Here is a 21,023-nt window from a genome sequence, read left to right as displayed (position 1 = left end):
GGGCGGTTGGTAGAGGTTTGGTGTTGTTTAAGGCAGCTCTCTGGTTTGCATTTCAGTCCACATCTAACAAATACGCCCTGCACAGTTTGGTCAGAAGAGCTGGACTCTGATGAACAGTTCATGGAGCTCTTCACTAATATCCTGCATGGGAAAAATCAGTCCCAATTGGGACATCTTTGATTTTGCAAGCTGCTCTGTCTCTCTAAAGGACAACAGCAAAAAACAAAGAGTCCATGTACTGCTGTTCATCAGAGACTCCAGTTCTGCCAACAAAACCTTGCACAGAGTTCAACTCACCTTCACTTCAGGGTTTAACTGCCTTGACTTTAATAGGTAACTACTTATAATTTGTATCCACCTATTTGTATGCATGAGCCTGTGCAAACGAGAGAGTTACTTAATAAACTTCCCTACCCTTCAATAAATAACTTAATGAAGTGTCTAGGCTTCAAGGCCTTGAATGAAAAATGGTACTGTGGGGTTAAGGGGTTTGTAATGTACAGTAGCAATGGTGGGGTAGCTTAGTTGTCACCATGAAGACAGGTGGTAGGCATTGTGGAAAGCATGTAAATAGCTTAAAAGCCTCTAAGTATCAGCAAGTTTCTTTCCTTCTCCCTTTCTCTATTAATGGACATGAAAAATTCCCACTGAAATGGGAGTATTAGGTTTGAAAAATATGTCTGAGCAATGGGTGCATGACCTCTTAGAACTGAGTCCATGTAACAGGAAACAAAATACCACTACCTTCAACGGTTTCTGAAGTCCTGCTTCCTAGATCCACCCCACCCTTATTTTCCTTTGATTTTCTCAGGCAAGAAAGGATACTAAAAATTAAACATGTTACTGAATTAGCACATTCCAGCAAAAAAAGAAAAATATTGAGGCACAAATAAATACTAAGTCTAGCAATAATCTGAACAAAAACCAGTCTTCCACGGTACTCTTGATAACTAGTCACTTTTGTCCCCTGGATAAATAAGCACCTGGGCTACTAACCTGACTCCCTCTCTTCATGTTATTTGCAGCATGAAAATTGTGTTTGAATGTAAGCAATGACAAGAAAGTCCTGACCAAAGAATATAAAATGAAGGCTCAAGTATGTTGGAGGCTGCTAGGATAGATTCTTTTCAGACACCAGTAAGGGATTTCTTAGTGTTGGGTAAGACACTCTGTCTGGGTAGAGTAGACTATCAGTGAGTTTCTCTATTTGTTTATAGAAATGGGCCAATGCCTTTTGAAGCACTTCAGAGCACTTAACTAAAGCAAACAAGCACTTGAACTTTAAATATCTAACAAGAGGAGCTATTGACAAGTATAACTTTACTTAGTTAATCTTAATATCATTGGGAACTTTAATTCATACAGTTTTACAGTGCTACATGAAGGGACACACCAGACTCTTATCTCAGCTTAGGCTCCACATACAAGACTCACAATCGATGAAAACAGAACTGCAGCTGCTTGTGCCCTTTTAAATTTCTTCTTTTTCTTTTTTTTTTAAGCACAACCCTCATCACTTTTTCATGCATGACATCCCTGAACCCACAATAATGTGAACAGAGCTACTCCTTGTTTTGAAATCGGATTCTTTGGCTGTAAAATTGCTTTTTCCCTTTTCCTCTAAATCAGGGGTGGCCAACCTGCGGCTCCGTAGCCACATGTGGGTCTCCAGAAGTTAATATGCGGCTCCTTGTATAGGCACCAACGCCAGGGCTGGAGCTACAAGCGCACACTTTCCAATGTGCCAAGGGGTGCTCACTGCTCAAGCCCTGGCTCTGCCACAGGCCCTGCCCCCACTACACCCCTTCGTGCCCTCTCCCCTGAGCCTGCCATGCCCTCGCTCCCCCCCCCCCCCCAGAGCCTCCTGCACGCCACAAACAGCTGATTGGGAGGTGCGGGGAGAGAGGGGGAGGTGCTGATCGGCAGGGCTGCTGGTCGGTGGGCAGCGCTGCGAGCAGGGTGGGGGGAGCTAATGAGGGCTGCTGACATATTACTGTGGCTCTTTGGCCATGTACATTGGTAAATTCTGGCTCCTTCTCAGGCTCAGGTTGGCCACCACTGCTCTAAACGATACAGAATGTGTATGTTCCTAGATGGCAATCCTAGATACAACTGAACAGATTTTTGGTAAGTGCAAGCATCTCTAAAATGAATTTTGAAGGCATTATGCTATTGTAAGTCAGTACTTTTATTTCTGGAAATATTACAGTGTAATTTGTTTTTGGCCCAAGTTATGCTGTTCATATCTAATGTTAAAATTTGGCCCAAGGTTTCTCTTCTCTCTTATCCCAGAGTAGCTCAGAGGTAATTCAGTGGAGTTATCCCTGAACTATACAGCCATAAATGAAAAGAGAACTTGGCCCTATAGGTGAAATTTTTCAATTGTTGAATTCCTGGTTACCTGTGGATTTTTAACCATGATCTAGATAGGAAAAAGTTTGGTAAAAATTATGCTATCAATTCCCAATGGGAGGATAAGGCTGTGAGAGTGAGCTACATTACAAAAATATATGGTCAATGTTAAACAAATAGATAGTCACGTTTCTAAGGCTGCACTTGAGAGTGTTTTATTAGTTTCTAAGTGCCTCCCTTTGGGCTTACAAACACATAAGAAACTCCCAAGTTATTGCCTTATCTACAATTACAATGATCACCTTCCTGCCCCAGACTAATACAATCTGAGACACATATACATTTCTGCTGAGAAATCAGCCTCCCAATGGATAATCCGAAAGATTATTCTATTGTCTTGGACAATATTTTCAAAAAATTGCACATACTCCAAATAGGTCATATATCATGCATCCTCTCAGCTGGACACCGTCAAATCAGGTTTACTATCACAAAGGATTGTATTAAAGAATGAAACACTAGGGATTTCTGCATTTTGTGGCATGGCCATTGTTCATTTTTAGCCATAGAATACTGCCATGACAGACCACGTCAATGCAAGTAGGTGACAGCCAAAACCTGGTGCGTGAGACACATCTTTCAGTTCCAAAACAAGTATACCTCATTCCTCATAATCCTGCAAATCCCTTCTCAAATTGTGGATAAGGCTGTGGGAGTGGGAAATTTCCTTCTGGCTTTGTTCTTTCATGTGCAGTGTTCATAAAATACTTAAAGCAACCCAAACGAAGCAGCCTTTGCTTGTCTCTAAATATTGCCATTTCAAAGGAAGCTGGTAAATTATTATTCAGCTACATTTTGGAGTTCATTTAGGTGCACTGAAATTTCATAGTGGTAGTCTGAGTGATAGGGCTGTCATTAATGTATATTTATTTGGTTCTTCAGACTTCAATTAGTTGAGTGCTTACAAAATAGTAGACAAACAGGAGTAGTTCATTATGGTATTCATGCCCCTCATGAGCCAAATGCTTCTGCCATCTGAAATGAAGAAGACATGGATGTCTGGAATAGAGATGGACCCAAACCATGAAGTCTGGATATAAATCACAACTTTCCAGAGTTCAAGGGTTTCAGATCTGACCATATACATCTTAAAAGAAGAGAAGGGGTAGGAGGGTCAGGAAAGAGGAAGGGTTAGCTGCAAAGAGTTTGGATCTAGTATTCTGGTACTGGCCTATCTCTAACCTGAGGTAAAAGCACAACTGGAGAATATAAGCTTCAGTGTTCAGCCTACAAAAACCTTATGTTCTTTTTTAAAGCCAAGGACATGTTGATCCAAGAGTAGAATTTCAACCTTTGAACAGACAAAATATGGCTTTTCTGTTAGATAAATAAATTTTTTTTAGTATTTTAGGGCAACACCTGATGTCTGCTCAAGCATCTTGCTAGTACTGTTAAAAAAATATGCATTTGAGAGTGTGAACTATGAGTGATAAAATATAGGTCTAGGCACAATTGCTGAAGAAAATAGCTTTTGAAATTCTCTGATACTCTAAGTTATAATTGGGTTTTAATGCATAAAACGGCTGAGTAATTTAAATGTTTGGAAAAGAAAACAGTCCTTCCCAGAGTTTATGAAGTGGTAAGCCTATTTCTTATAACGATTAACTGTGAATCATCATTCCAAACATGAGCATCTACTAACATATGCTCCATACAACTGATGCTGTACAGTGACAGTTTTACCAAATTAACATGTAAGGGCCCAATTCTGATCTAAATTTGTTTTTTTACACTGGTGCAACTCCACTGATTTTTGTGGAATTACTCACAACTCACACTGGTAAATAGCAAATGATATCAGAACTAGGCCCTTGTTCCCGTCAGCCCTTAATGCATCTGGGGAATGAAAATAGAAATGTATATATAGATGGAGTGAGCAAGTATATATCACAACATTCCCACTGGAGATTGAAAGCAAAAAGAAAATTGATAGTATCAGAAAAATAATATAATAGTCATTAATAAAAATGTTGTAAGTAGCAAATACATATTAAAAGGAGAGTGAGATGAAGTAGGTACATGACATAAAGTGTGCCTTTGGGTAATAGTAACATCCCAAATGACACAGAATTCTAAAGCACACATATAACATGAGGGTAACAAAAGATACTATAATAGACTTTAGAATACACTTCAAGCAAGCAACAAAATCCAATTATTTGGAAAGCTCTCCAAGATCCTGTGACTTTGCGTGCACTTACGGAAAGAGAAGTGAGAAATTAAAAAGGAGAAGAAAAGTTCAGAATAGATGGGTTGAGAGAGAAAAAGAAGGGCAAAGATAAAGAGAGAGTGGGACAAAAAAAAAAGAGGTCTTAATTTGTATGTATTTATACTGCAGCCATCAACCAAGTATTGGAGCACCTTACAAAATTGCAAAGATGCACATGCAGTTTTAACATCCTGCATTTCTGGGTCTCTCCTTCTTTTAAAAAAAATAAATGGCAATTTTTGTTTTTTAAACTTTAAATGGCTTATTATTTATGATTGTATTCATTATTGTGAGAGGTTAAGAGATGAGACTTGCATTTTATGGGGAAGATGTTTGAGATTTGAGGAAGGGAATTCCACAAACATGGGTCAGCGTCTGAAAAATCTCTATCTCCCGCACTAATGTGTCTCAGCTTTGTAGGCAACAGTCCCATTGTGCCTGCAAACAGACCTATTGTGGTATATGATGGTCACAGAGAGGAAGAGATAGTAAACCGGCACCCATGGATTCCCGGGTTAAAAGACTAGGATCAGAACCTTCTCTTCTATCCAGTATTCAATGACAAACTGACAGAGAAGCTAAGAAAAAAAGATTTCATAAATCATGACAAGGGCCCCAAAATTTATGTTTACACAGCACCTTGCTATCATAGGTCCCAATCTTGCGACTGGAGTTACACAGATAGACACCCCTCACTGATGCCCACCCAGGACCCCAATTAAATTCATAACAGTTCTATGCAACTGCAGGGGTCAGCTCATGCAGAGCAGCTTCCAAAACAGGGATCACAGCCAACTTAATTCACAGCCTCTTGTTAGGTTCTTCCCTGCTACATAATCTCCTTCAGTGCAGGTATATACCCTCTTCAGACATTCTTAAGCATGTGAATTAAGTCCACATGAGCAAGAAAATATAGTTTAGTAGGATGGAAACTCTCTCCTTAGCTTATGTTGGTATGGAAGGTAACCTCTGAATAGGAGGTGGTCTTATGTGATATGTGATGGACTTTACAAGTGGGATAAACACAGAATTTCAGCTGTGCTCTGAATTTCTCTATATTTGTGGGTTTAAAATCAGACACTAAGCATTAGCTTAATGCAGGCTGGATGGTTCAAGGTTTTTCCCCACCATTTGTTTGTTTGAGAATTAATAAAAACAGATCACCAAAGGTACTGCAGAAATGGAGGCCAATTTACCTGATTCTTTGTAGAGCAGCTAAAGGACATAAAATTATTGTTTTTTTTTTACTGCCAGCTCTGTTCTAAACATTATGTTGTCAGAACTGTCTTCATTCCCATAAAACCCTACATGTGAACATCCCTATTGTAGCATTTTCGTATTCTAACTACTTGTCTAAGCACAATTACTTATCCAGTTAAAAAGAACCTCAATGTTCTTCAAAGTGACATTAAAGTATGAGATCATTTTTTTGTTCTGAAGACATTTCCTTTTACAAAAGCCAACTTATTGGGCAACCAAATATTTTAGCTTTTAGGGCCTGATCCAAAACACATCAACTCTAATGAATCAGGACCATAACAGATAACTCCCCTTACAATGCATTGTGATACCTCCTTGGTAACTTCTAGGACTTCAGTCAATAACCGCGGTTGGTAGGCTCAGGGTTTACAACAGTAATTTCAGGTCTTAATGTTTCTTCTATATAACTTACTGCAAGATTAAAACATCTACAAATGTGTGATTAGTGACTACATTTTTTTGACCAGAGCTGATAACCAAAACACATGATCTGAACACCCCAAACTCTTAGGAAGTTCATGATCTGAATCCAGATGTAAACACATTAATATTTGTATGTTTCTATGAAGCAATATATTTGAGAGAAGGAGGCAAAGTAAATGTTCCTGGTTCTAATCATCGCACCCCCACCACCCCCCAGTTGCTCATTTGTGCATGTTTCACCAGACACTTGCAGGCCAGAGGGAAATGACTCCCCTTCATGAACTCACCATCCTTTTCTAGTCACATTCACTATGCATTGCATTAGAAAAGATCGGAACGGTGTTAAAATATTTTGGCGGGTTTTGTTATGGCCAGATCGCTCACTTCCTCTGGGACACACAAAGCCTCCTCTGGCAATGAAACAGCCAAAATGTCAGCAAATCCTATAGAACAGAAAACGGTCTGTCAATGTAAGGCCTACATGAATCTCCATTAAAAAAAAAAAAAGCAACATCCACTTTTTATTAACATTTTTTTCACTCTCTAGAAACTTTTTAACAGCATTACAATGTATTCATCACAAGGTGCTATTAGAGCTCAGCTCACTTAAAGTGTTACCAATTCATGGACAGATTAGAGGGCACATTAATAACATAGTTAATATGAAGTGTTTAGAGCCTTTACATCGGTGACAAATACGACTCAACCAAATTTCCTGACCATTGAGGCCACGAAGGAACAATTTGGTAGATTTCATCAACAGTTCTAATTATGTTCCTGTCAAGTCGAGAACAAAGTAATCCATAACTGGGGGGCTGCTCAGAGACAGTGGCACACAAGAGTAATTTATGCCCAAGACACAGGGCCCTTTCTGTAGTTAGTGTGCACAACGCTTGACTAGCAAGTGGGTTCAAAAAGGAATTTATTAGGGAAAACACAACCCTCTAGCTCTGAGTGGCTTGTCAGGTGTAAGCTTATGAGGAGTTATGAGGTAAAGACTTCTAGTAAGTCTTGTTTATACAAGCATCTGGAGTTCATGCTCTCCACAGCCTCTGTAACTGCATGTTGTAAGTTGTAGGATTTCAGCCCCGGACTTTTCCTTGACTGCTCATATAGTTAAAGCCACCTCTCTGTAGAGGGATTGTGAGAGAGTTTAAATATGACAAAAGAATCGATAAATATGATGGTGAAGTGAAGATTCCACCTACATGTTATTTTCCTTTAAAAGAACATTTCAATCTTCAGGATGTCGTCAACAACATCACAGAGGCTAAATATTGTAGAGACCCTTTTATGATTCTGTAATTAATAGACTAATGAAACATGCAAAGGAATTATTAGTAACAGTAAACTAAAATGTCACAATATACTGTGCATGTTTCATGCTGCTGAACTAGAGACAGACTGAGAAAAAGAAGGGGGAGAAAAGAAGGAGGAGAAACTGTCATGAAATTTTGAGTCATTTTCCACTGTGATCTATATTGGGATGCAGCTTCCATTCTTTCAAACAGGGTAATTTTATATATGACATTCTTGTTACTTTCAGCAAAAAGGCAAAAATGCCTCCCTAGCGCTAGAAAACAGATTAAGGCTAGAAACACACAATCAGAGTTGGCGATCTTTATTTTTACTAACAACTTATTGCTAACAAAGCAATATTTTTTAAAATTAAAATTAAGAGCAATACTTGAAAGTTTGGGGGAAACCAAAACTAAGAGCATTCGCAAAAAAAACACATTAAAAAAATCCTTGCATAACTATCTAATTCACAATGATTTCTGCTTAGTGAATCTTAAAACAGAGCTCTCTATAGGCCGCTATGAGTGTGCTTTGTGGCCACCAGTTTTATGTCTTTATTTAAAAAGAGAGGAAAACATTCAAAGCTTCAAAAACTTTGTCATATTATAGCCTCCTCTTTGACTGTGGAATAAATAGACAGCTGCCAATCTGATCAGAGAAACAATGCCGTTTAATGGCCTGAACACAGGCCTAGGAACTGCACAGTTCTAATCCTACTCCAGACACTGACTCAGTATGTGGCCTTGGGAAAGTCACTTGCTGTCTCAATTTCTCCATCTGTAAAATGGGGATAACAATACTTTCCCTGCCTGCCAGGGGTGCTGCAAATATTCAAGCTTTGGTCCAATTGTGTTAATATGCAGAAATGTGAATTGATACAAGGTCTTTGGCTTGGCAGACATGTTGTCCACCCTGTCTACTGAATTTTCTGTGCTACTTCAATACTATCTCCTCAATACTAGTAAAATTTTGGCACAAGATAAGAACAGTGATATCTGTGAAACATTAAAAAGAAAAAAAAGCACTCTATTATCTAGTCTGGACCCATACTTTCTTCCGCTGTTAGTTTTGGGCAATTTCCCAGCAGCTGCTAAATATAACACTACTGGTCTCTTAAACCAGAAAAGGGGGTTGAATTATTATTTTCACTTATTCAGCACTTTCCATTAGAGAATGTCAAAGTGCTTTACAAACATTAGGGCCTTAAGCCTCACAATAAAAACTCATGAGGCGGGGAGAAGTTTAACTACATTGGACTGAAGGATGACCACTCTGTTCCACAGGAACATTTGAGGTTCTGGGATTTGTTTTCGCTCCACATGGAAACAAAAATGAAGCCTTTCAAATGTTTTCATGAAAAAAAGATGAGTGTCAAAATGCCCGCTTTCAAACTGAAAAGCTAACGTTTTCGATTTGGGAAGATGCATCCAAATGTCCCAGTGTGAGACAGAGGATGTGGGAAGTCTGGTGTTAGGGCATTGGTCTCTGTTGTGGGGGGACCCAAATTCAAGGTCCTGCTGTAACACAGAGATTTTAATTCCAGCTCACTCTGATTCAGGCAGAGCAGGAACATGAACCTCTCTCGCCCTAACCACCAGGCTATAGAGGGTGAAAGTTAGGGCTTGTCTACATTCCCCGCTGGATCGACAGGCAGCGATCAATCCAGTGGGGGTAGATTTAACGTGTCTAGTCTAGACATGATAAATTGACCGCCGAGCGCTCTCCCGTTGACCCCAGAACTCCACCAGAGCGAGAGGCGCAGGTGGAGTCAACGGAAGAGCCTCAGCTCCCTAGTGTAGACCAGGCCTGAGTCACTTGGTCTCACATCCCACTCTCTCATCTCCCCCTGACCCCTCAACACACACACACACACACACACACACACACACACTCTCTCTCTCTCTCTCCCTCTCCAGCCCCGTTTTGAAAATGTCTTAGTTGAAACTGAAACATCTCAGCTAAACATTTTGCCTTTGTTAAAATTTCATTTCAACTGAAAATGTTCCAACGGGCTCCAACTTTAACCAGACCGGGAAACAGAGGAAAAGTGATGTTAAATCACACAGGATTCTGAAGCACAGCCATGAGCCACACTCAGATTTTAGAGGTCCCCAGCCTTGTGCTTTAGTGACAAGACCTCTCCCCCCTCCACCTTCCTCTCCCAGGGAACTTTCATGCTGCCTCGTGCTTACATTATAAAACACATTTTAACGAATGTGTGGCAGAAGCATGATGATCCTATGAAGTTTCAAACATCTAATACCTTGTGAATGAGAGCCAGAAAACTCATTTAGTGCTTTATCAAATCTCTAGTTTGTACATAGAGCATAAACTGGCTACATTTGCTAATAGGGCAGACTGAGCCATCCCATATATTATGAAAACTCATCAAAGTCTGCTGGAGGACATAGCTACAGCCACTCATTATCCTTTTCATTAGCTCCCTCACTAGTACCTCTCCCGATATATTTTCCTGTAATACAACTGTCTTGATTTAGCAGAGAAATCAGCAATTTGGAACATTACAGCAGTTAGAGAGAGATAACAGGACTAGACCCATAATGGTATCCTGCCTCCCCATTCAATCTACTGTTATTGGGTGCAAACTGAAGCCTGCAGTGATCCATTGCTGGGCCTCAGAGATTCATACCATTTATTAGATCCATATTTTTGGAGCTTTATTCATTCATATTATTTCCCCAAAATGTATTAAATACATGATGGGGGCAAGGAGAAAACAAAGACTTATAGGAACTCCTTCAAATTTACACCATGGTGTGTTTTTCAGACAAATGATAGCTTATAAAATGACAACATATAATTTAGTAACCAGAAAAACTGGATGATGGAATTAGCTTAGTTGTAACAATACAAGTGCAAACATCATTATAAGTTTAGATGCTGTACAGTCCTATTACTGAATATGTGGTATTTATTGTCCTATCTGGGACACTGTACAATTTTTGGTTATAATCTTGAGGAATAGTGTTCTGTGTGTCTGGAATCACACATCCTATATGCCTGGCTCCTCCATAGGTGCTGACTCCGTGGGTGCTCTGGGGCTGCAGCACCCATGGAAAAAAAACAGTGGGTGCTCAGCACCCACCAGCAGCCCCAAGGATCAGTGCCTCCCCCCAGAGCCTCCTGCCCGCTGGCAGCCATGCTGATCAGCTCCTCCCCATTCATCTCCTTGCCTCCTGCCTGCCATGGATCAGCTGTTCGGCGGCGTGCGGGAGGCACCAGGGGGAAGGAGCCAGGGCAGGAAGAGGTGGGGAGTGGTCAGGAAGAGGCAGGGTGGGGGTGGGGCTGGGGCGGAACAGGGATGGGAAGAGGCAGGGCGTGGGTGGGGGTTGGAAGAAGTGATGGAGTGGGGGCAGGGCCTGGGGTGGAGCGGGGGTCGAGCACCCCCCGGGATCTGAGTAAATCAGTGCCTATGTGTGTGTCTGATATCACATGACATAATTCTGTCACATTTTTACTATTCTTTGCATTTTTCCCTGCCCCCCACAGTTCCACGTACAATATTCCTTGTGGAATCCACTGCATAACTGGCTAGGGACGTGACCAGGTTTATTCATCTTCCTCCAAAGCGCCAGGTACTAGCCATTACCAAAATGGAGGATGCCAGAACTGATCCACTGCGGCAAATCCTATGTTCCTATTAACAAATTTCCCTCAGTAAGGTTTGATACAGACATGGGTCACATAACAGAGCCTCCTATGCCTCATACAGATTTGGATACCATGAAGAGATATTGTACACAGGACACTTGCTGATCTATTATCCTCATTTTGTGACCTGTAGTACCAGTTACCAATAGGGGCAATTCCAGGTCCAGATAGATAGGGCTATAAAACTCCAAAATAACGCCAAGATGTATCATCTTTCAAAGAAGATGTACATCAAACCACAGCCATTCAATGGACTTGTGCAGGGGGAGGCTTATCTACCTTTGTAGATGTAAATGTACTAGATTATATAATACAATTGCATCGCTAGTAATATTCCAGGCACTTCTCATTTAATTCTGTGGCCTCATTGATTATAGTATAATCTGGTTTTTAGCACTATCTGTCAAAATTTTTCTGATTACTTTGAAGTTATGCATGAGACAGCCATACCTACTTTCTCAGGTAGGATGGTCACCTGTTAATTCTGATCACAAATCTCTTTCAATACCGACACCAATAATAATAAACGTTGGGGATCACTGGTAGGTTTTGCATGGGGATTCCAGAGCTCACTAAATCACATTAATGACCAATTCCTTTTGATTGGAAAAATATTCAAAAAACTGCTCAATTCCCATTTGGTGGTTTAGCACCACAAATTCCAGCAGCCAAGGAAGGTAGCTTTCTGTTGGTTAAAACTTCCGACAAGTAAAATTCAATATGGAGGGAATAAAATAATAAAGAAATTAAAGTGTTCTCTCACCAGTGAGTTAATATCCAGCAGCTGTAAGTCATTGAATTTAACTACACATCTTTTGAGGGGGGGTTTCTGTTTTTATTTCTGAAATCACAGGAACTACCCAGCCTAGCAAGACTGTAATCACTCAGCAGGAACCTGGCACAAGCACAATACAACCACCAGCCAGGTGGCAGGAAAATGAAGGAAATCTCTCTCTCCCTCCCTCTATGTTGTTTAAAAGGGGCTCGGCGTGAATGAATCTTCCCGGTAGTCACCAACAATTTCTTATTCTTTCCGAGCAACCATCAATTTCAGCATCAAGTGGTTCAGTAGATCTACAACTGGTAGTGGCAGCAGAGTAAGCCCAGCATGCAAACATTTTGGCTAATTTAAAACCCTTGTGCTGCCGAATCAAACATGACAAGACAACAGTAAAAAGAGAGGCTATTATCCCAAATGAAAGCTGGCGGATAGCTGAAATTGGTTTGAGTGGCAGAGACAAAAGATGAAGAAGGAGCAGGGACAACCGAGAATGATAATCCCAGATAACACACACACACACGCACGAATCATCACAAGGAGGGAAAAGGTAACATTTCCAAGTTCTACAGCCAGGCAGACAAAATGCACTTAAAAGGGATACAAAATAAATTGATACATGATAAAACATTTGCCCCATGGGTAAAGAGATACTTAACTTACAAGAGATGTAACCCTTTCGATAGAAAACCGAACACTCAGAATACTAAAGCTGTCATTTCCTACCTGAATTAATGTCCTGCTGCCCAATGTTCATTACCATAAGGTGAGGAGTCAGAAGCACTGATTTAGGATACAGTAGCCTTAAATTGAAAATAAGATGTTGTGGGCTATTTTTGAATGCCCACTAAATCCACATAGCTCACCAAGTTCCCAGATCTCAAAGAGCTGGGTGGGAGGGAAAGTGGAGAGCAAGGGAATTAATTTGGAAAGGCATTTGGAAAACCACAAGCAGACTGGTGATGTTCAGAGCCACAAACCCCGGTGATGGCTTACAGCACACAGAATGATGACCTATGGGATCACTGGAGAGCAAGCGAGTTGTCTTTTGCAAGATTAACAATTTAAAAGTGCTGAAATTAATTTTGTTTAATAGCTGTGGGTGCAGACTCCTTACAAAGTAGGTTGCAAGGTCAGCAAGCCTCCTAAAGCCTTTTAAAATGCAGCCTTTTATAGGAACAGTAGATTTAGGGTGGCTCAGGGCTTAACGACCTGAAAAGCAGAAAAAGTGTAAAAGGTCAGCTCCTACCACTTCCCAGATCTTGGGTGAACATATTTGTTTGGTCCCATTCTATGACACACATTTACTGATCCATTCAAGACTATTTTAGCATATATGGGTTTCAAATGGTAAGGGAGGTGACAAGGAGACAGTGTGAGAGATGACACATAAAAGAAGTAATAAAACCAGACACAAGAAGCAGATTAACCAGTATCTAGCTGGTTCCTCTGCATCAAACAGGAATGTGCTTACTTGCACTGGATGGGAGGGGAGCAAAGGGTAGGATGAGGGAAGACAAGGGAGGGAGAAAGGGAATACTCACCTCCTTTTCATCTTTCAAAAGTAGTTCATTCATGATTCACATCAGCCTGCTTCTATGAGACTGGTACGGCATAAATCACTGCACAGTACAAAGTGTTTAAAGTAACAGCTGGACTTAACACTGAAGCCAAACTCAGCCATTTCAAACATACTTGCTCAGCTTCACACACATCTGACCCCACATATGTATGTGCCACCACTCAGAGAAAGAACGAAAACATACAATATATAACTCTAATATATAAACATTATAGGCCTACGTTTTTGAGCACAGCATCCAGCAAACCACAGAAGGAGAGCTCAAACTGGGTGCAACTGCAGGCACTAATAATTGTGCCTGTGATTTTGCACCCACTGGAGGCCAGGCATTTGGGATGGCTGCATTCCTCATTCAGCATTGTCTTGCAAATTATTCCGCAGAGAGCCAAGTTATGTAAATAATGGGCATAAGAATTCGAGCAAGATTCCTACTACACAAAACTGTGTGTCCTCAGTGTAAAAACTGCCATTAAATCCATCTGAAAAGGGATCTAACAGGATGGAAGCACTCAGCTGTCTGCACTGGACAGCCACAAACATGTCTCCTCTACACAGTATGGCAAGCCAGGTGAGAATCTGATCTAACAAGATGGACACAGCGTGGCAGGCCTGGCTTCATCATGCAATCATGTCTTAACCTTTCCTCCAACATGAAGGGGAAGGCAGAGCTTGCTCTTCGGAAGAAAAGAAAAAGATATGAAATGTTGGGCCTCTAATCTGAAAGCTTTTTGATACACATAGTATGTCCTGGAACACCCAGGCTTATAGAGTAAAGAAACCACTCTGACCTTAAACTTAAAAGGTAAGTGGGAATGTTTTTGGTGTAAGAGAGATGCGTGCATTAGAAAAAGGTGTTGTAGCATACAATGAGAATGAGTTGTGATGGTTTCTTTAGACTGAAGAGGCCATTTCCTGACAATGAGGTAACTTGCTGATCTTTAGAGACGACGGAATTAATTCTGCTGCAAGCTTCTGTCTGACAGTGGCCGGAGCAGATGCACCATCCATTTTTCTCTACCTGTCCCAGGGGGAGTTAGAACAAAGGAAAACAAGATTCAAAGAGATACTGAAGACTCCACAAGGAAATCATTTTCGATACATATTCAGACTGCCACAGAACACCATGTGCCATTAATGGACATATGCTTCTGTATACAATATTTTTGCTCTCTTTTTGTCTCAAAGTTGAATTCATATCCTCACACAGCAGTTCAAGGAAACCCCAGTTCACAGTTCAGCAAGGCACTGCTTAAAAGGCAAGCCTGATTCAGGTCCTTAGGGCATTTCATCCATCCTGTGTGTGGATGGCATTCACCACCAAGGGACCCCATTAGGAAGGAAGGGCAAACTGAAATCCTAACCCAAAGCAGTCTGAAATGGAGTACCAGCATACTGGTATAGCAGCGATGGATGAGATTCCATTTGTCTTCAAAAGCATGGGAAGCCAATATATCTACTTCATCACAAACTCAACTTTACTTTCCAACCTTGTAGTGTACTTAAAGCAAAAAACGTAAATCAGCTTTCTATCTGGAGATGCAGCAGAAGGGAAATGTCACCCAAGACTCCAATTAAATAGATTGTAAGTGACACACTTACAGTGCAACCCCATGCCACAGACCACCCTGAGGTACACTGGCTGTGTGTAAAATCAGTTGTCCAGGAAGGCATTGCCACAAGCTACAAAACGTTTCCTTTCACCTCCATACAGTGGAATAATACTCAAAAGCTTCTTATTCTAGTGCAAAACCTGCTGGTAAATGCTGCTTCTATACAAGTGTTACAAATATTAAAGGTTTAGCTTCTCCTTTATTGTCATACCACAGATACATTAGCTATTTAACTGGCCCGATCACTGCACTGCTATAAGGGCAATGTTTTGTTTCTTGCTCTTGAGCTGGTTTTGAGAGACATGTTCTAGATCTGGAGGAACTGGGCCAAATTCAGTCTTGGTGTAAAGTTGAAGCCACAGCTTTATTGGCTTCAAAGCAAACAGGAGGACCTCAGCCTCATGTTGACCAGAGCAAGATGTATGATAAATAAATCCTTAAAGATCTATGATCTTATTATCAAGAAGTCACCTGGTCTGGATCCCAGAAACCTGGCTGGCTGATGATGCAGGCCTGGGGTTGGCTTATCTCATTCCCTGTTTCCCCTGCTCCCCACCACGTACCACAAACCAGAAGTACATATCTGATGTAACATAGCCATTCTATTTCTTTCTGGGGTTAAATGCAGAAAACACACACTCAGATCAAAATTCTTTGATTGCATTCACCAAATCTGCATGTCCAGAGAGCTGACTAACCTGGGCATTAACACTATCAAACCTCAGACACTAAGGTTTCCCAGCTCACAGTAACACTGTCTAACATACGATAAACCCACACAAAACTCTTGTAGATAGCCCCAAGCCTCCTATCTTATCAGAGGCATCATCTGAATGATTGTTGAAGCTATCTAAACTCTCCATCTTAGATTTCTCACAGGTAATCTCTGTACCACCTACCTTATTCACTGGACTGAACGTAAACCTAAGAAATGCAAGAACCATTCTCCTCAGCTGGCCAACCCACTTCCTCCACCAGGTGGAAATCTCTCTACTGCAAGAGAGGAAAAAGCCACCTCCATAGTCTGGCCAGAAAACTCTTGGACCTTGCCAAATTCCAAAAAAATTTACTTACAGAAGACTCTGCCCAACCTAGAGGCCAAAAAGCAGACAGAAAAAAAGCAGGAAGGAATGAAATTCAAACCTCAGTGGCAGAAAAGGAGGTCTGATACTGACAGACTCAGACACAGATAATGCTGCCATAATGGAGGTAAAAAGAACCTACTTCTCCTCTGCCATGGAAACAGCAAAAATGCACCCTATAGAACTCTTCTGGACCATTCTTCTGGAGAGAGTTCCTCAGAACATCTGTCTACCTCACAGAAAGTACCACCACAACTGGGACTAGTGAGCAACCTTGCTGGCAGCCCCAGGAAAGATGCCAAGGACTGATAAGGCATGGATACTGAATGAACCCCTTACCCTTAATCTCTGTCTACTTTTGAAAAAACGGTCATAGAATCATAGAATATAAGGGTTGGAAGGGACCCCAGAAGGTCATCTAGTCCAACCCTCTGCTCGAAGCAGGACCAAATCCCAGTTAAATCATCCCAGCCAGGGCTTTGTCAAGCCTGACCTTAAAAACCTCTAAGGAAGGAGATTCTACCACCTCCCTAGGTAACGCATTCCAGTGTTTCACCACCCTCTTAGTGAAAAAGTTTTTCCTAATATCCAATCTAAACCTCCCCCACTGCAACTTGAGACCATTACTCCTCGTTCTGTCATCTGCTACCATTGAGAACAGTCTAGAGCCATCCTCTTTGGAACCCCCTTTCAGGTAGTTGAAAGCAGCTATCAAATCCCCTCTCATTCTTCTCTTCTGCAGGCTAAACAATCCCAGCTCCCTCAGCCTCTCCTCATAAGTCATGTGTTCCAGACCCCTAATCATTTTTGTTGCCCTTCGCTGGACTCTCTCCAATTTATCCACATCCTTCTTGAAGTGTGGGGCCCAAAACTGGACACAGTACTCCAGATGAGGCCTCACCAATGTCGAATAGAGGGGAACGATCACGTCCCTCGATCTGCTCGCTATGCCCCTACTTATACATCCCAAAATGCCATTGGCCTTCTTGGCAACAAGGGCACACTGCTGACTCATATCCAGCTTCTCGTCCACTGTCACCCCTAGGTCCTTTTCCGCAGAACTGCTGCCTAGCCATTCGGTCCCTAGTCTGTAACTGTGCATTGGGTTCTTCCGTCCTAAGTGCAGGACCCTGCACTTATCCTTATTGAACCTCATCAGATTTCTTTTGGCCCAATCCTCCAATTTGTCTAGGTCCTTCTGTATCCTATCCCTCCCCTCCAGCGTATCTACCACTCCTCCCAGTTTAGTATCATCCGCAAATTTGCTGAGAGTGCAATCCACACCATCCTCCAGATCATTTATGAAGATATTGAACAAAACCGGCCCCAGGACCGACGACCCTTGGGGCACTCCACTTGATACCGGCTGCCAACTAGACATGGAACCATTGATAACTACCCGTTGAGCCCGACAATCTAGCCAGCTTTCTACCCACCTTATAGTGCATTCTTCCAGCCCATACTTCCTTAACTTGCTGACAAGAATACTGTGGGAGATCGTGTCAAAAGCTTTGCTAAAGTCAAGAAACAATACATCCACTGCTTTCCCTTCATCCACAGAACCAGTAATCTCATCATAAAAGGCGATTAGATTAGTCAGGCATGACCTTCCCTGTCACCATTAAGTGTCAAACATGGCAGCACCCCACAAACTTGTTTTAAAAATGGTTGTCCCAATGGTGTTGTTATCAGGGTCAAATGTACTCAGTGTTCATTGTGGCAAAGCACTCAGGGCACCCTGCTACTTCTACTGGGTATCTAACAACCTTTGCTGCAATGGACTTTGGACTCAGTTGACTACGTCCACGCAAGTGGGAAAAATGCTTTCAACCTCTGGCGGGGGGGAGGACTGGGAAGAGGACTGGTGGTCTTGACATCCAAGATTGAACCCAGCAGAATATTCAGAGAAATCACATATTTACAAATGATCCCTCCAGGTCAGAGTGGAGGCATATTGGTGAGGCAGTACAGGAAAGGATACACTGCCACTGCCTGTCTTGTACCAACTCTCAGGATAAAAGGCCTGATCCAAAGTGCACTGAAAATCAGTGTAAGTCTTTTCATTAGCTTCAATGGGCTTTGGATCTGGTCCAAATAGAGGATGTCCAAATCCACTGTTGTTACTTGGGCACCAACATTTACTAAATATATTCAGTAAATTAATCAAAGTGAGGAGTTTTATTAAAACTCCATTCATTAAACAGGTGTGAGAAGAGGAAGCAGCACCCCGACACACACAATCCTGAAGGAAATATACAGTCCAAGATGGAAACAGCAGAGTGAAGACTGGAAAAAAAAATGTAGATTTTCTTTTCTCTCAGGCAAAGACAGGAGCTAAAGGGGTTACTGTCTGCAGGGACTGAAGGAACTCCTTTACAACTGCAGGCAGTAAAACAAGTTGTCCCCCTTTACCCCTTTTTCATAAAGAGACAAAAAGAGTGAAGACTTTGGGAACTTGATTTTATTTGAGGAGTGAGACAATGTATCTCCAATAGCGTCTTACAAAATATTCCATCAGCCGAAGTATGAGGTAGGTCGGAGACAGACTAACTTTTCCAAGGTATTAAATTAAAAGATGTTGAATTAAGTTAAACGCCCCACATTGAATTGACATTTCCCTTTTTTAATGCAAGCTAAGATTGATGAAAAATACCACTTATCTACATTAAGGGTCAAAATATCCAGCAAAAGAAGCCTCTGGTTCAACGCGTCAGAGCAAAGTCAGTCTTACATAATCCGAGGACCAGGACGCGGATCACATTCTGATGATCCAATTAATGGTGGGATACTTTGCAATCAGCCAGGAAGCAAGGCCCCTAACAGATTGTGGGGCTGTAACATCAATTTCTTAAGTGCATTTAAAGGATTACAAATGTTAGTCCTGGCTTGAGATTGAAACACCTATTGAGGTGCTCTGAACCACATTACAGTAATTGGGTACCTGAATTAATGCCATTTCTTCTGATGGGTGAGTTGAAATACACTGGAATTAAGAGTTTCTTTTGCTGTATTTCACTTTCCGCTTTTTTCCCCCTCCTCAGAACATAAATCTGAGGCACAATATCTCCTTTTATCCAGAGTGCTTTAATTACAGCCCTGAGGCACCTGAGTACTGTCCTAATTTTACCTTCCCCATTGTTTGGGTGCATTTTACTTTTGTGCTTATTATCTTACTATGCAGAGATATTAAGATGAAACTGAAATTATTTTTCCTGAAAGAAAAAAAAAATAGTACTGAGGGAGAAAGAGAGGAGGGAAAAAAACCCTCTTCCCTCTCCGGTTCCCCCCTCCACTATGTAAACCTCTTTATGCATGCACCAGATACCATGTGCTGTGTTTTACACCTCTAGAGAGCTAGAACTAGGGCTGCCTCAATTAGTCTGCTATTCCTTCTGAGGTCAGTTCAAGTAAAGGTCTCAATCATATCAAACTGGAAAGAACGCTAACTATCTGGATATTTCAGACCATAAGGAGTTTGAGTTAAGGAGCTTTTTAAAACAAGCAGCTGGTTCCAGTGCATTCACCGAATATACAGCACAGAGCTGTCTGCACAGAGGCTGAACTCACACACACACCTGCTTCCATCCCCCTCCCCATTTGGAACAATTAAAATCTAACTATTTTAGGATATTGTTCCCAAGGTTTATGTTTGGACTTTTAAACGTGCGTCTGACTATGTTAAGTTACAATGTGTAGGGTACAACAGATGCATGTTCCCATCTTCTAGAATATGAGTTTTATAATAAGTGCTAATCATTAGGAATCTGGACCATTTCTTTGCCCGCTTATACGGCATATATCAACATCAATAACCAAGTAGAGCTTTCCCTCTACTAGGTAACTGTGAGGTATGTAATCATGTTATAAAGACCCCATGTTAAAAAAAGAGATGGGAGGAGAAGCAGTGTGGTATTATAAGCACTCCAAAGGCCATTGTTTATAATTAGAATGTCCAGATACAGCACATAAATACAAAGTCTGATGGTATCAAAGGCCATCAGATACTGTATTGTATTAAGAAAAGGAGTACTTGTGGCACCTTAGAGACTAACCAATTTATTTGAGCATCAGCTTTCGTGAGCTACAGCTCACGAAAGCTCATGCTTTTCTTTTTGCGAACACAGACTAACACGGCTGTTACTCTGAAACCTGTATTGTATTAGTGATCAATTATAAATTGTGATTCCATCATAACTTCTGGTTTAATTTAATTTTGCTTAAGATAACTGTAAACAGAAACATATATACACAATAGCTTTTTATCTTTATTCCCAGTTAAGAGGAAATCTTAGTCCATGCGTAAGGGAGTTCAGGAAGCCCAATGATTTTAACTGCAATATGAATGAGACACATTCAGATTCTAAGAGACACATTCAGACTTGCAAGAAAAAGAAGTTTGCATAGTTGTCTCATTCCTTTTCTAAAGAATGAAAATAAATGTTTTCTCTCCCATCAAATTAGAAATACTAGGGTTGGGAGAGACCTTTATGAGTCATCTAAGTATAACCTCTGTAGCAGCTGGATAGTTTTCAATATTCCTTAGCATACATTTCCTACAGTGGGCATCCTTAGAATTTAGTGATAGTACTTTAGAAAGCATCACTAAATCCTATTTTCTCTTCATAAACTATCCTTTTCATAGGAGATGTTTAATTAAAGGTTAGTAACTGCTTATCTGTAAAGGCCTTTTAGTGAA

General features: G+C 41.1%; 1 protein-coding gene across 11 annotated transcripts in view; it reads right to left on the bottom strand.

Moving 5' to 3' along the window:
* ESRRG (estrogen related receptor gamma) overlaps positions 1 to 21,023 on the bottom strand; it is a 480,311-nt gene that overhangs the window by 274,978 nt on the left and 184,310 nt on the right. For 6 of the 11 annotated variants that reach the window (XM_048843176.2, XM_048843177.2, XM_075127072.1 and 3 more), the window contains one exon: positions 6,592 to 6,747. The exons of the other annotated variants lie outside the window; for them this stretch is intronic. In XM_048843176.2, coding sequence (XP_048699133.1) covers positions 6,592 to 6,626 — 35 coding nt within the window. In that variant the 5' untranslated portion in view covers positions 6,627 to 6,747. The remainder of the gene's footprint in view (positions 1 to 6,591; positions 6,748 to 21,023) is intronic. 11 annotated transcript variants of the gene reach the window in all.

This window comes from Caretta caretta, chromosome 3 (genome assembly GCF_965140235.1).
Source record: "Caretta caretta isolate rCarCar2 chromosome 3, rCarCar1.hap1, whole genome shotgun sequence".
Classification (NCBI taxonomy): Eukaryota; Metazoa; Chordata; order Testudines; family Cheloniidae; genus Caretta; species Caretta caretta.
This window is presented reverse-complemented; position numbering and strand designations above follow the sequence as displayed.